Source organism: Molothrus ater, chromosome 7, assembly GCF_012460135.2.
Source record: "Molothrus ater isolate BHLD 08-10-18 breed brown headed cowbird chromosome 7, BPBGC_Mater_1.1, whole genome shotgun sequence".
Classification (NCBI taxonomy): Eukaryota; Metazoa; Chordata; class Aves; order Passeriformes; family Icteridae; genus Molothrus; species Molothrus ater.
In genome coordinates, this window is record NC_050484.2 from 36,284,949 (window position 1) to 36,298,956 (window position 14,008).

At 43.4% G+C, this 14,008-nt stretch overlaps 1 protein-coding gene across 1 annotated transcript in view; it reads left to right on the forward strand.

Annotated features, from left to right (window-relative positions):
• KIF5C (kinesin family member 5C) overlaps positions 1 to 14,008 on the forward strand; it is a 79,963-nt gene that overhangs the window by 52,747 nt on the left and 13,208 nt on the right. The window contains exons 12-20 of the mRNA XM_036386372.2: positions 200 to 375; positions 2,300 to 2,368; positions 5,834 to 6,040; positions 6,861 to 7,007; positions 9,873 to 10,061; positions 11,048 to 11,165; positions 11,780 to 11,856; positions 12,855 to 12,964; positions 13,736 to 13,837. Coding sequence (XP_036242265.1) covers positions 200 to 375; positions 2,300 to 2,368; positions 5,834 to 6,040; positions 6,861 to 7,007; positions 9,873 to 10,061; positions 11,048 to 11,165; positions 11,780 to 11,856; positions 12,855 to 12,964; positions 13,736 to 13,837 — 1,195 coding nt within the window. The remainder of the gene's footprint in view (positions 1 to 199; positions 376 to 2,299; positions 2,369 to 5,833; positions 6,041 to 6,860; positions 7,008 to 9,872; positions 10,062 to 11,047; positions 11,166 to 11,779; positions 11,857 to 12,854; positions 12,965 to 13,735; positions 13,838 to 14,008) is intronic.

The window sequence follows — 14,008 nt, forward strand, 5'->3', positions numbered from 1 at the left end:
AAATCTAAACCCTGAGGCGTCACAGGGAGTTTGCATTTCCATGGGACCATCACCATCACGAGGGCGGCCACCTCCCCACCTTTTCCTTGTCATTTGTATCCCTGGAAGTGGCACAAAGCCCTTCCTTGACCAGGAACGGCCGTCCTGGAGAATCCCTGGATTTGGGATTGCAGGAATTTCATGAGCTGTGTCCCTGCAGGAGAAGCTGTGCCTGAGGAGGAGCAGATCAGTGCCAAGGACCAGAAGAACCTGGAGCCTTGTGATAACACCCCAATCATTGATAACATCACCCCCGTGGTCGCCAGCATCTCCACGGAGGAGAAGCAGAAATATGACGAGGAGATCGCCAGCCTCTACAGGCAGCTGGATGATAAGGTGGGAATGCTGGGTCCCAAGTGGGAATGCTGGATTTCAGGTGACAATGCTGGATTCCATGGGGGAATGTTGGATCCCGGGTGGGAATGTTGGATCCCAGGGTGGAAATGTTAGATTACAGGGGGAAATGTTGGATTACAGGGGGGAATGTTGGATCCCGGATGGGAATGTTGGATCCCGGGTGGGAATGTTGGATTACAGGGGGGAATGTTGGATCCCGGATGGAAATGTTGGATCCTGGGTGGGAATGTTGGATCCCAGGGTGGAAATGTTGGATTACAGGGGGGAAAGTTGGATCCCAGATGGGAAAGTTGGATCCCAGGGGGGAGTGTTGGATTCTGGGTGGGAATGTTGGATTCCATGGGGGAATGTTGGATTCCAGGGTGGGAATGTTGGGTTCCAGGTGGGGATGCTGGATCCCATGGGGAATGTTGGATCCCAGGTGGGAATGTTGGATTCCATGGGGGAATGTTGGATTCTGGGTGGGAATGTTGGATCCCATGGGGGGAATGTTGGATGCCAGGCGGGAATGTTGGATTCCAGGTGGGAATGTTGGATTCCATGGGGGAATGTTGGATCCCAGGTGGGAATGTTGGATCCCATGGGTGGAATGTTGGATTCCATTGGGGGAATGTTGGATTCCAGGTGGGAATGGACAATTCTTGCCAAGATTTTTGTATTTTTGCTCTATTTCTTCTACTTGCGTATTTTTGCTCTACTTCTTTTTTTGCTCTATTTGTGTATTTTCCCTTCTATTTCTATTGTGAACTCGAAAACGTTGGAAAATTCCAAATACTGCATAAAAGCAGACCCTGTAGGCTTTCTACCCCTTCTCCCTGAGCAGACAGTGTTTGGGAGCACTCTCCAGGAAATCAGAGCCAAGATTTCTGATAGTTTTAAGTCCTTTTCTTCAGTGATTTGTGTGTAAAATCCCTCAGCAAACTGTAATGTCATCTTGGAGTCACCGGGGGAGAAAAAACCCCTAGAATGTAAAGGAAAATACATCCCCATCCTCTTTTGCTCGTGTTGTTGGAGCTGCCAACACAGCCCAGAGGGCTCATTTATTTGTTTATTTCTTTGCACAGCTTGAGGGACACCAGTGGCACTTAAAGCTCTCAGCAATTCCCTTCTCCAGCCATTAAGAGCTTTGGCTTGTGGGAAGATGAAAAATGGAGGGGAAAAAAAGGCCCAGAAAAAGCCCATTCACCACCCTGGATGAGAGCAGCAAAAAAAAAATAAAGGGCAGCTCTCATCATGAATCAATACATCAATACTCAGTTTTAAAATTCACTCGTAATTAGCAGGAAAATAGCAGCAAAAAAGCCCAGTGTGTCCTTGCCTGTTAATATTGAGGTTTGGCTGTTTGTGGACACAGAGGAATTGTGTTTAAACCTGAATTTTGGTCTCCCTGCACAGTCTGGTGGCACTGAAAAGAGCAGTTTTCTGTAAGAAATGACAGCTTTTCTCTGATTGCACTCTCCAGCTTTTACATATTGATCAGGAAAAGGAAAAAAAAATCAGTCATTGTTTCATTTTCCTCATCAAAAGCAGCAAAGCCCAGGAAATTATTCCAGAAGGAACTGGAGCAGGTTTGAGTTTTTCCCTAGAAAACATGGGAAGCATAATTTGAGACAGGACTGTAGGAAATGAGAAGATATTTGATCCCAAACAAAGGGATCCCCAACCCAAAATATCACCATTTATACCAGTGTTAACAGCTTTTACAGCAGAGCTCTGTGTATATTTATTTATTTATGGTATATTTATGTATATTTATTTATGTATATTTAGTTTTATCCCCCCTCATACCACTCAAACATGCACAAAGTTTTATTCCCCTTTCTTTCCTAGAAAGAGGAAATAAAAAGTGATCAAATGAGAGCTGTGAAAAGGAATTAAAAATCTCCCCCCCGTTTCATTGCAGGATGACGAAATCAACCAGCAGAGCCAGCTGGCTGAAAAATTAAAGCAGCAAATGTTGGATCAAGAGGAGGTAAGAAACTAAAATAAATAAACCAGCCTAAAAAATCCCTTTACATTTTGCTCCTGAGCCCCTTGTTTAATGATTCTGTCCCAGCTGTTCTTATTAGCTGGCTGAAATTCAAGTGGAAAAGGTGTCAGCCAGGCTTAAACCTGAAATTTCATAATACTCTCATTAAGCCTTGATAAAAGTCCTTGAAATAACAATCCCTCCTGCTGGGAAGTGATGCTGGAGGTCCAAGGTAGGAGAGGTGCCAGGAATTTTCACTCCAAATGTGATTTTTGATGTGTCTGTGCCCATTCAGGTACTACAGGCGGTTAGAGATTTCCTGATACTAAATTGCTAATTATCATTATTTTGGCCATTAGAGACAGCAATCTGTGAGATGGAAAAACCTGATAATTGGTGCTGCCCCAGATTTGCTGTCAAATCTTGGATTGCTCACTTCAAACATTTGATTGCATTGTTTCTGTCCCTAAAATGAATTTTTGTTGGGTTTGGGATGGAGAACGCGATCACTAAACTCAGCCAAGCCATCCCCTTCTCTGAGGAGTTCTGAGGATGCAAAATGAGGCAATAACACCCAATTCCCCAAATGTTGCTGTGATATTTCTTAGGAATTGCTTTTTTTGTGTATCCAGGCCCTCAGAAAGGGTTTCCAAGGTGTTATTAGAGAAAAAAAAACAATTTATGAACATGTCTGCTGTTCATCACAACAGGCAGGGTTCACCTGCCTCCTCTGGGGACTTGTCCTGGCTGGGGCAATCTCCAGCTTTATTTTATTTTGTTTTATTTTATTTTATTTTAATGTTTAAAATTTTATTTTATGATGAAGTTTCTCATTCTCTTGCCACAGCTTGATTTTATTGCCCTGTGCTGGGGCTACACAATTAATAACAACAACAATAATAATAATAATTATTTTTGTTGTTATTAATAATAATATGTTGTTAAGAATAATATTTAATCATTAATAATAATAATTAATAATTACAATAATTTAAAAGTGTATATTAATAGTGCACTTGAAGTACATTACTATATATTTATAGAATATAATAAATATAAATTATGTGTAATATATAATAGTTACTATTATATAATAACAATAATGTATGTTATGTTATTATATAATAATATATTGTTTATTATTATTATTAGCTTTATTAGCTTTATTATTATTAGCTTTATTAGCTTTATTTTATTTATTTATTTATTTCCTGATGTGTATTATGATTTTATTTGTGTCACGTCACTTCTCCCATCTTTTTCACATCCCTTTGCTCACCTGAGGCTGATTTTCCCCCACAGTTGTGCCTTGGTTTTGTAGTGATGTGCATCCCTCCTGTTTGGGAGCAGAATTATTCCTCACCCTCCCTGTTCCAGTGCCACCATCAATCAGCTTTTCAGTCCCCATTTCCCCTTTTTTTTTAATTTTTTTTCACATTCCTAGTCCAGCTTTGCTAAATTCCAAAATCTCTGCGGCTGGTGCTGTCCAGAGCCTTTTTCTGCCTGCTCCCAGCTCTTGTGCAGCCCTTACCTTGGGAGGAGAAGGTGATATTTGATTATTCAAAGGTGATATTTTATTATTCAAAGGTGATATTTTATTATTCAAGGTGCTTTTCCCCACATCAGCTTTCCCTGGAGATGTGATGAGCTCACTGATCCACCAGCAGCTGCCTCACTCTGCTCCCCCCTAATTAACCAGCCCTTATTTCTGCTTGATTAAGCCAGCAGGTTAATTATAAGCCTGCTGCAGATGAGGCTGATTTTAGGGGGATTTTTGGTGCCTTTTCACCTCTGGCTGCTGCTTCAGGTGGGTGTTTTGGGGGATTCTGGAAACTGCATCCCCAGGTGGAACAGATCCATGGAGTGCTGCAGCCGTGGGCCTTTTCCCTTATTTACAGCTCATCTTTATTCTGTTTTTTTTTGGTGGCTTTTGAGAAGCTTGCTCCATTTTTCCACACCGTATCATCCAGAATCTCCTTGTTTATGCTGCAGGTGATGCCCACCACTTCTTGAAGCCACGCAGAAAATTTCTCAAGTAAATGTAAATAATAGCTCCATCTGTGTTTAGCAGGAAGATGATTTGAAGCTATTTTGTTGTTTAAATATTTACATGCCATCTGGCTCTGGCAATCCAATGGCTTTTTCCATAACGTGAGTGCACTTGTGAGGCTGCAGCATTACCAGGGAGATAAATTTCCCTTACATCTGAGTCCTCTCTGGGCACGTGCCAGCCTCCAGAGCTGCCTGCCTGCTTTCCTATTTTTCCACGAGCACTCTGAGCCAAAAAAAACCCAAAAAAAGCCATTTCTTCTGGGACATTCTGCTTTACAGAAGTGGTGTGCTTGACAGAAGTGGGTTTATTTTTTTGCTGGGGGTCTCACTCAGGTGCTGGGTGGGCAGATCAGGAGAAATCCACCCAAAACACTTCAGCAGGGAAGGTTTCATTCCACTGTCTACAATATTATACCAATCCATAATCCATATTTCTTGGGAAGGAGTGAATTCTGTGAATGAATGCCCAAACTTTGCTCTTGGGATGAGCGTGAGGCCCTCCCACAACTCCTGCACTGCTTTTATCTGTTGTACTTCCCTATCTGATCTTTTTGTGCCATGTCAAGCCCTGGTTTTGTTATTACTCTTGAAAGTGCAGTATTAGCAATAAATGTTAGGTGTCACTTTGATTTATTTTCACATCATCCTGCAGTGCAGGGCTGCTGGAGGGGCTGGGGCTGTCCTGAGGACACCACAGCTGAATTTTCAAAGCTTTAACATCTCACTGAGCATTGCTTCAAGGGCAAGGGACAGTGACCTCCCACAATCACTGAAACCTCAGCAGCAAGCCAACAGTAAATTTAAGAAGTTTTTCAGCTTGGAAACACTCACTAAAGTGTGTGTGTGTGAAGTCAGTATTTTCTTCTGAGATTAATATTTTCCCTCAGCAAACAGGAGCAGCTAATCTGTCCTCAGCATCATCCTGCAGATGATAAGTGAGAATAATCGTCTTAGGTTTGCTTATCAAAATATTTCTGTGAAGCCACGAGGTCTTTGTGGCTGCCTCAGAGAGCCCTTTTCCCTCAGCTCAGCTCAGAGCCCTGAGCCTCTGGTGAAACATTTTACTTTGTGGGATTTTTTTTTTTTTTTTTTTTGCTCTGAGCTGCAGCAGTGGATTGAGGGCAGAAAATGTCTTTGGAGCTCTGATACTGCTTAAAGTCAGTTTCTCTGCCTCAGCCTTGGGTCATAATAGGATTTGATGAAGATTTTTCTCGTTGAAGTTCAGAGCTTTTTTTTGTGCTTCCTTCAAATGCTTTTATGCTGGAACTGCTGCTGTTTTCAGGATTTCTCCCCTGCTGCACGTGTGGCTTGCACTCACTCTTTTCTCCCCTCTCTTTGCCCGTTTTTCTCCTTTTCAACATTGCCTTTTGAATGAGTTTTTGGGTCACTTAATGCTGCTGTGATATTCCTCCCCAGCTTTTGGCCTCCACCAGGAGGGATTATGAGAAGATCCAGGAGGAGCTGACCCGACTCCAGATCGAGAACGAGGCGGCCAAGGATGAGGTGAAGGAGGTGCTCCAAGCCCTGGAAGAGCTGGCTGTCAACTATGACCAGAAATCCCAGGAAGTGGAGGACAAAACCAGGACCAATGAGCAGCTGGCAGATGAGCTGGCACAGAAAAGTGTAAGAGCAACTTCTTCATCCTCCTGGTTTCTCTCCTTGCTCCCGAAACATTCCCAAAAAACCTGCTGGTGTCACCCTCTCTTCCCTGTCTCAATTAAACAACGGAATTAAGGGGATTCAGAAGCTGCTCTGTGGAAGTTGGTGGCAGATTGTGGCTCTTGCAGCAAGGGACTGGATGTGAGAAGTGGCCATCCTGTGTTTTGGATATTTAAAAGCTGTATTTTGCCAAGAGAGCTGTGAAAATCTGCCTCGTGCAAATGGCAGCATTTTGTGGTTTTCTGGACTCTGTGCTGTGGAGCTGGGATTTTACAGGGAGCCAGGGGATCTCAAGGAAGGAATCAGGGAAAAAAATTAATCGGCTTTTTCAGCTCTGATGTGCCCTGAATCTTAAGCAAAAAATGGGATCTGAGAAAAATCAAGATTGGTTTAGTAGCTTAAAGCATCCTTTTTCCCTTAATTCATTACACCAACTTAAGGAGCTGTTGTTAACAGATCTGTTTCATTAAATACTTTGTTATCTCCCCCAGTAAACCAGATTACCACGAAATCCATTGGAAAAAATTGAATTTTCTATCCCTCTCTACCTATTTCCCTGTGATTAACCTCCTTTGATGTATTATGCAAATCAGATTCTTAGCGGATTTGCTACATTTAATAGATCTAAAGTAGCCTTTGGTGGCAAGTGAGTTGTGAAAGTGGATTATGCCAAGGTGGAACTGGATGTGTCACTACATTGTGCCAGCAGCCATGAGGAAAATACCCCCTGAAAAGTGCCCAGCCTGCAGTGGGGAGGGTAATTCTTGTTTTTAAACCTTTCCAGAGCGCCCTGACAGCGACCCAGAGGGAGCTGGGCCAGTTGCAGGAGCTCAGCAACCACCAGAAGAAGAGAGCCACAGAAATCCTGAACCTGCTGCTGAAGGACCTGGGGGAGATCGGGGGAATCATCGGCACCAACGACGTCAAAACCGTGCGTGGGCTTTGCTTTGAGCTTTGAGCTTCCCCAGCTGCTCCTGCAGGGAAACACCCCAGCAAAGCAGGGAGTCCCACAGGGCCTTGCCTTGGGGGGCACTTAAAGCTCTTCTGGCTCCAAATCCCCTTCCACCATCCCACATTGTTCCAGCCTGGCCTTGGGCACTGCCAGGCATCCAGGGGCAGCCCCAGCTGCTCTGGGAATCCCAGCCCAGCCAGGAATTCCCAGTTCCCAGTGTCCCATCCATCCCTGCCCTCTGGCACTGGGAGCCATTCCCTGGCTCCTGTCCCTCCATCCCTTGTCCCCAGCCCCTCTCCAGCTCTCCTGGAGCCCCTTCAGGCCCTGCCAGGGGCTCTGAGCTCTGCCTGGAGCCTTCCCTTCTCCAGGGGAACATTCCCAGCTCTCCCAGCCTGGCTCCAGCCTGGGAACATCACAGATGTGGAATGTGTGGATCCAGCCAGTCCCAGGACACTCTGTGTAAATCCTGGCTGAGCACACAGGAGGACACTGCAGAGCTCTTTGTCTGCCTGGGAGTGATGCCTTGTGAAGGCTGACCTAGAACAGAGACTAGACAGAGCTAAAGAATAAAGTAGGGATTTATCAAGAGGCCAGCTCAGTAAATACCCCAAGATTTCAGAATAACAAATAGGAATAATAAAGGAATAAGAAATCCCCTCTTGAGGACTGGGAATTCATAAAGGAATGAGAAAATCCCATTTCTCTGCAGGGGAGCTGAGGTGTTGAGGCTGCAGGAAAACCAGGGAGGGGGACAGGTGACAAAGCAGGACAGGGATTGTGACAGAGGTGATCCCACAGAAATGGGGATGATGCCTTGTGCAGGCTGCCCTGGAGCAGGGGCTGGGCAGAGTCCCAGAATAAAGCAGGGATTCATTCCAAGCATCTCCTCCATGGATCCACCTTGGGCAGCACCAGAGCCCAGCCAGGGCTGCACCCAAGATCAACCAAAATGGCCCCAAAATGCACCAGCGCTCCCGGGCTCTGTCCCTGGGATCAGTTCTGCTCCATTTGCATCTTGCAGTTCATTGTCCCATCCAGCTTTAGCCCCTGCAGTCCCACCCTGCTTGTTTTTCTCTCTCCAGCCCATGGTGTTTGTGCTCTTGGGCTGAGATTTCGGCTCATTTGTCCTTGGTGCCCAGCTGGAGCAGGAATTGTTTTGTCTCCCTGCTCTGTGCACAGAGCTCACCATCCCCTCATATGAAGCCTAGATTTACACACTAAAGCAGCACAGGGTCTGAAAAATTTAAAAGCCAAACCTGAGGCATCAGGAGTGGCTCAGTGTCTGGGCTCACAGTTCCCACAGTTATTCCCAGCTCAGTTTTTGGGGCCAGAGCCCATCTGGGAGTCACTGAACTGATTAATGAGGGGTCTCAATTCCCCCCAAAACAATACACTCGTAGCCCAACTCTTTCCCTCGCTGGCAAGACCCCAAATTCCCAGAATACGAAAATATTGGCTTCTGAGGTGGCCAGTTTTTGATCTGAAGTTTGGTGCACATTTTGGTCAGCCCTGCTTTGAGGTTTGCCTTTGTGTGGCTCTGTGTGCTTTGGGGATACAGTAGAGGAGGTGGCTGCTCACTTTGTCACATTTGTAGAAGAACAAAATGCTGATTTCAGAGAAAATATTTGTATGGTCATTGCTAAATGGCAGCGATGGAAAATTTCCATGGCCTGGAAAAATCTCCTTGGTGGTGTTAATGCCATCCTTGTCTATTTAAAACCCCTATGAAAAATAGCAGTGCTCGAAAGTGGCTAAGTCCATTTTTGAAATGTATGAAAACTCCTTGCAATACATTTTTGTTACTTTTAGTTCACTTTTTGTTGACGCCCTGCCAAGGCTCTCTTAGGCCAGCAGGAGCTCCAGCCTGTCCTGCTGCAGGGGACGCAATCCCTGCTGTCCCTGTGGTGCTGCAGATTCCAGCCTTTGGAGATGTCACAGCAGCCTCTGGTGGCCGCAGGAGCAGGGACTGGGACAGGAAATCTTTGCAAATGGAGGCAGAGGCATTTTGGTACAAGTTTTTGTAGGAACTGAGATGTCAGCACTTCAGGGGACAGCTGCCAGTGGAAATCAGGCCAGACTGAGGAGCTTTCAGAGAATAATTTCAAATTTGCTGGCAATTAGCATCTTTTCCAAGTGTGTCTAATCTCAGAGCAGACTGAAAATTTTGGAAGAAGTGTAATTTTTCAGGATTTTTGGGACAAGAAGCAGCACATGTTCCCTTCCCCTTGGCAGTGCTGGGAAAAAAAGGGAAGCAGATGAAGTTGAGCTGGGTTACTGCTCAGGGAGAGCCTGCACAGCTCCTCAGTGGAATATCCTGAGCTGGAAGAGATTCACAGGATCATGGGTTCAGCTCCTGGTCCTGCACAGACACCCCAAAACCCCACCCTGGGCATCCCTGGAAGTGCTGTCCCAAATGCTTCTGGAGCTCTGGCAGCCTTGGGAATGTGCCCATTCCCTGGGGAGCCCAGCAGCCTCTGAGGGAAGAGCCTTGCCCTGATATCCATCCTAATACCTGGATATGATATCCCTTCACACAGATGTGAAATATCCAACGGAAACAAAAATATACAAGATAAAAGGACAAATCAACCCAAAAATTCTGAAGGAAGATGTCTCCTTAATGTAATAAGCACTTTGTGAAAAGATCACAATTCTGATTTTTTTGTCTTCCAAATCCGAGTTTTAAGTTTTCAGAAGTAGCTTATGCTCTTCTCCCCTGCTCCAAACTCTCTTTCTGAAATGACCCCTGGCCTGTAAAGCCATCCCAGAGCCCAGGCCCAGCCTGCAGGCTGGTTCCCAGAGCGGGAGCAGCTCTGGGTGCGAGCAGCATCCCTGTGTGCTCAGTTGGCAGATGTTAACGGGGTCATCGAGGAGGAGTTCACCATGGCCCGGCTCTACATCAGCAAGATGAAGTCGGAGGTGAAGTCCCTGGTGAACAGGAGCAAGCAGCTGGAGAGCGCCCAGATGGACTCCAACAGGAAGATGAACGCCAGCGAGAGGGAGCTGGCGGCCTGCCAGCTCCTCATCTCCCAGGTGGGTCTGCTCCTGCCTGCTCCGGGCCCTGGGGCCTCCAGCTGTGCTAGAGGCAGGGTTTGGGGATGAGGTGAGAGATGAGAATTTGGCTTTGAGTTTTCAGAAGGTTGATTTATGATAATATATTTATGATAATATAATATGATATGATATGGCATTATATGGCATTATATGGCATTATATGGCATTGCATTATATGACATTATATTATATGACATTATATTATATGGCAGTATATGGCATTTTATATTATATGGCATTATATTATATGACATTATATGACATTATATTGTATGACATGACATTATATGATATCATATCATAGCATATCACATTATATTACATTATACTATATTATACTACGTTATACTATATTATACTATATTATACTATATTATACTATATTATACTATATTATACTATATTATACTACATTGTATTATATGATATGACGTTATATTATAGTATATGCTATTATGCAGTATTATATATTCTAGTATATTCTATTATATAGTATTATAGTACATTATAGTATATTATAGTACAGAATACTATATTTTATTTATTATTTTATGATATTATATCATATAGCATAGCATATCACATTATATTACATTAAACTATATTATACTATATTATATGAAGTGATATGATATTATATGATATATCATATTCTATTATTTTACATTAGATTACATTATACTATATTAAACTACATAGTATTGTATTTTATTATATTATACCATATTATACTACATAGTATAGTATAGTATAGTATAGTATAGTATAGTATAGTATAGTATAGTATAGTATAGTGTAGACTCTCTCTTAGCTCCTTCCCAGCCATTCTGCTGTGAGTTCTCCCAGCCATCCCCTCTGGGTGTGGAAATTCTCTGTTCCCTGTCCCTTCCACGGGCCAGTTGTCCCTGAACTCGCAGGGCAGGGCTGCTCTCCTCCTCTCTCACGGCTGTTCCTTGTCTTTGAAGCACGAAGCCAAGATCAAATCCCTGACAGACTACATGCAGAACATGGAGCAGAAGAGGAGGCAGCTGGAGGAGTCCCAGGACTCCCTCAACGAGGAGCTGGCCAAGTTACGTGCTCAAGGTACAGCTCTGGGTCTCATCATTTCTGTCTTGGGGCACTCAGTTTTGTGTCTTAGTGACATGAAAAACTATTAAACCCCCACACAGATCCTTTACCAAGCAGCACCAATCAGTCTTGCTGAATATTCTGTTAAATTCTGGATTTCTGAATTTTACTATTCTAATAATTCTAATATTCTGTGAAATAAGGATTTAGCTAAATTTCAGTTGTCCCTCTGCAACATCCCTGCCTCGTTCCAAACAAAGCTGCTTCCCTCAGATGTGCACAAGTTGTGTCTTTCCCAGCTGACTTCATTTTTAAGGCTTGGTTTTCCCCTTCCAATTGAATGTGGAAAATGTGTAGGTATAAAAGAAGCTCTTGTAGCTTTCTTAAGCTCCTGAGTTATATCAATTTATAACCTTGCAGCCTTAAAATCATTCTGGATTTCTGCACAAGGGATTTTCCCTCTCTGAGGGAGCAGCAGGTGGGGACAAGACTTTTTATTAAAAAAAAAAAAAATATCATCTCCTGCATTGTTAGAACAGAATCTTTATTCCATATCCTGGAATAAATTGAATTTATTTTAAAATCTAAAATTAAAAATTAAAATTAAAACTGTTTCCACCTTTAAACAGAAAAAATGCATGAAGTCAGCTTCAAGGACAAGGAGAAGGAGCACCTGACACGACTCCAGGATGCAGAGGAGATGAAGGTAGCTTGGCACTGTGGAAATTTTGAGGGAATTTCTTGGTGAGATTGTTCGTTGGGGTGGAATTTTGTCTTCTTGTTCACATGGCCAAAAATTACATTGATTCACCTCTGTGTTACACTAAATTTTTGCTGCTGGAGCTCTGCTGGAAGTCAATTTGCTCAGTAGTGAATGAGGCTCCTGGGGTTAATATCATTTAGGTACTTATAAATTTGATTTTAAAAGAGGCTGCTTCCCCAAAGTTCTGCTGGAATTCTGATTATCTCCTGGAAATAATAATAAAATACATAAACCCGTTTTCTGGTATTTTTCCTTTGGAATGCCAGGAAATGTTTGCAATAATGAGTTGTTCTGATGAGGTTGCACACTGCAGACAAGGAAAAATAGAGTTTTACAAGGGCAGTAATAGAGGTTTGCCAGCTGCAGAACTTCTCCCTCCATCATAAAAATTTTAAGTGATGAAAGCAGTTGTAAAGTGATGAAAGCAGTTGTGATTAAAGTGGTTGTACCTTACAGCTCTGAGGAAAAAAGCAAAGTTTGTGTTAGCAGTCTGAAGACACAAATTGAGTTTTTCCTGTTGCTTGAGGCATATTTACTCCTAGAATTTAAATTTAAATAACAATTTCAATAGCAGGGCTGTGGATAAACAATTCTCAGAGGTTTGGGTTTTATTTCTGTCGCAGGCAGAGCTGTACAGGTATTTTCTGAGTGAATAAACAGGGGAAATAAGAGAGGATTGGTGTAAAATCAGTGGCATTTGTGGCTAAGCCCTGGGTTTTCATGGGGTACTTTTTGCAAGAAAATGAGTCAAAATTGTTGTACATCTGTTGCTAAAAACGGAATTAAAAGGTTGGGTGAGCAGGGACAGAGCTCAGTGATGACAGAAGGAAATGCCAGGCAGTTTCCTACATGGATTTGGTGTTTTCCCTCCAATCCAGAGGCTGGGTAAGAGGGAGCTGTGTGTCCCTGGGCTGCTCTGATTCCCAGCTCTGTGTTTGCAGAAGGCTCTGGAGCAGCAGATGGAGAGCCACAGGGAAGCCCACCAGAAGCAGCTGTCCAGGCTGAGGGATGAGATCGAAGAGAAGCAGAAAATAATCGATGAAATCAGGGAGTAAGTTCACCCTCTCCACCCCTCCTCTGTCCTGGGATGCTTTGGGCTTGCTTTTGTTAGGTTTGATTGATGTTTCTTTGCAAGTTCTGCCCTTACACGCAGCACCAACCCTGCAATTATTTTGCAGGGTGGATTACAGTGCCTAATTCTTTATTGGGGAGCTTTAACAAGGCCATAAAATCATAGGAGTTATAAGAAAGGGTGATGTTGCACCTGCAGGTCAGGAGGTGAGAGGAGAGCAGGTTTTAAAGGATCATGGAATCATTTGGGTTGGAAAATCCTTTAAGGTCATTGAGTTCAGCCACCACTGAACCACGTCCCCAGGAAGGTTTTGAGATTCTCACAGCAGCCAGTGATAGTCTGGCTGACTCCAACAGCTCCCATTTTCACACATTTTTATATTTTTTCCTCACCACCAATGTGACTCTGTTATGCTTTGCTCCTGTCTCCTTCTTTTTCTAAAATCTAGGCATCATTTTATCATATTTATTGTGTACGGCCAAAGATTAATTGTAGGGAAATGAGGAAGCAAGTTAGAAAGACGCCAACAACAATTTGGGTCCTCCTTACAGGCAAACAAAACAAACCACTGGATTTAGCTCTCCAATATTTTAAAATAATGTCCTCCAGGTTTTTTATGCTTCATTTCTTCCAGAGTTATTCAGTAGAGAGTTACAGCTTTACTTTTCCTCTGCCCAATCCCATTTTGTTTGTGGAGATTTTCCCTCCCTTCCTCCTTAGCTGGGCTGACTTTTCCTTTCACATTTCCAGCATGAACCAGAAGCTGCAGCTGGAACAGGAGAAGCTGAGTGCAGATTATGATAAATTAAAAATTGAGGACCAGGAAAGAGAAATGAAACTGGAAAAGCTCATGTAAGTGTGCAGTTTGGTATCCCTGAACCTCTTCATGTGTGGAAAATGTGCTAGGGAGAGGGATTTGTGTTGGAATATTCACACTGAAAATATCATTTTAGTAGGAAAGTCAGCAGGAGCTACTAATAAATAATTACCAATTACTCTCTATTTTTATACCACAGGGTTTTC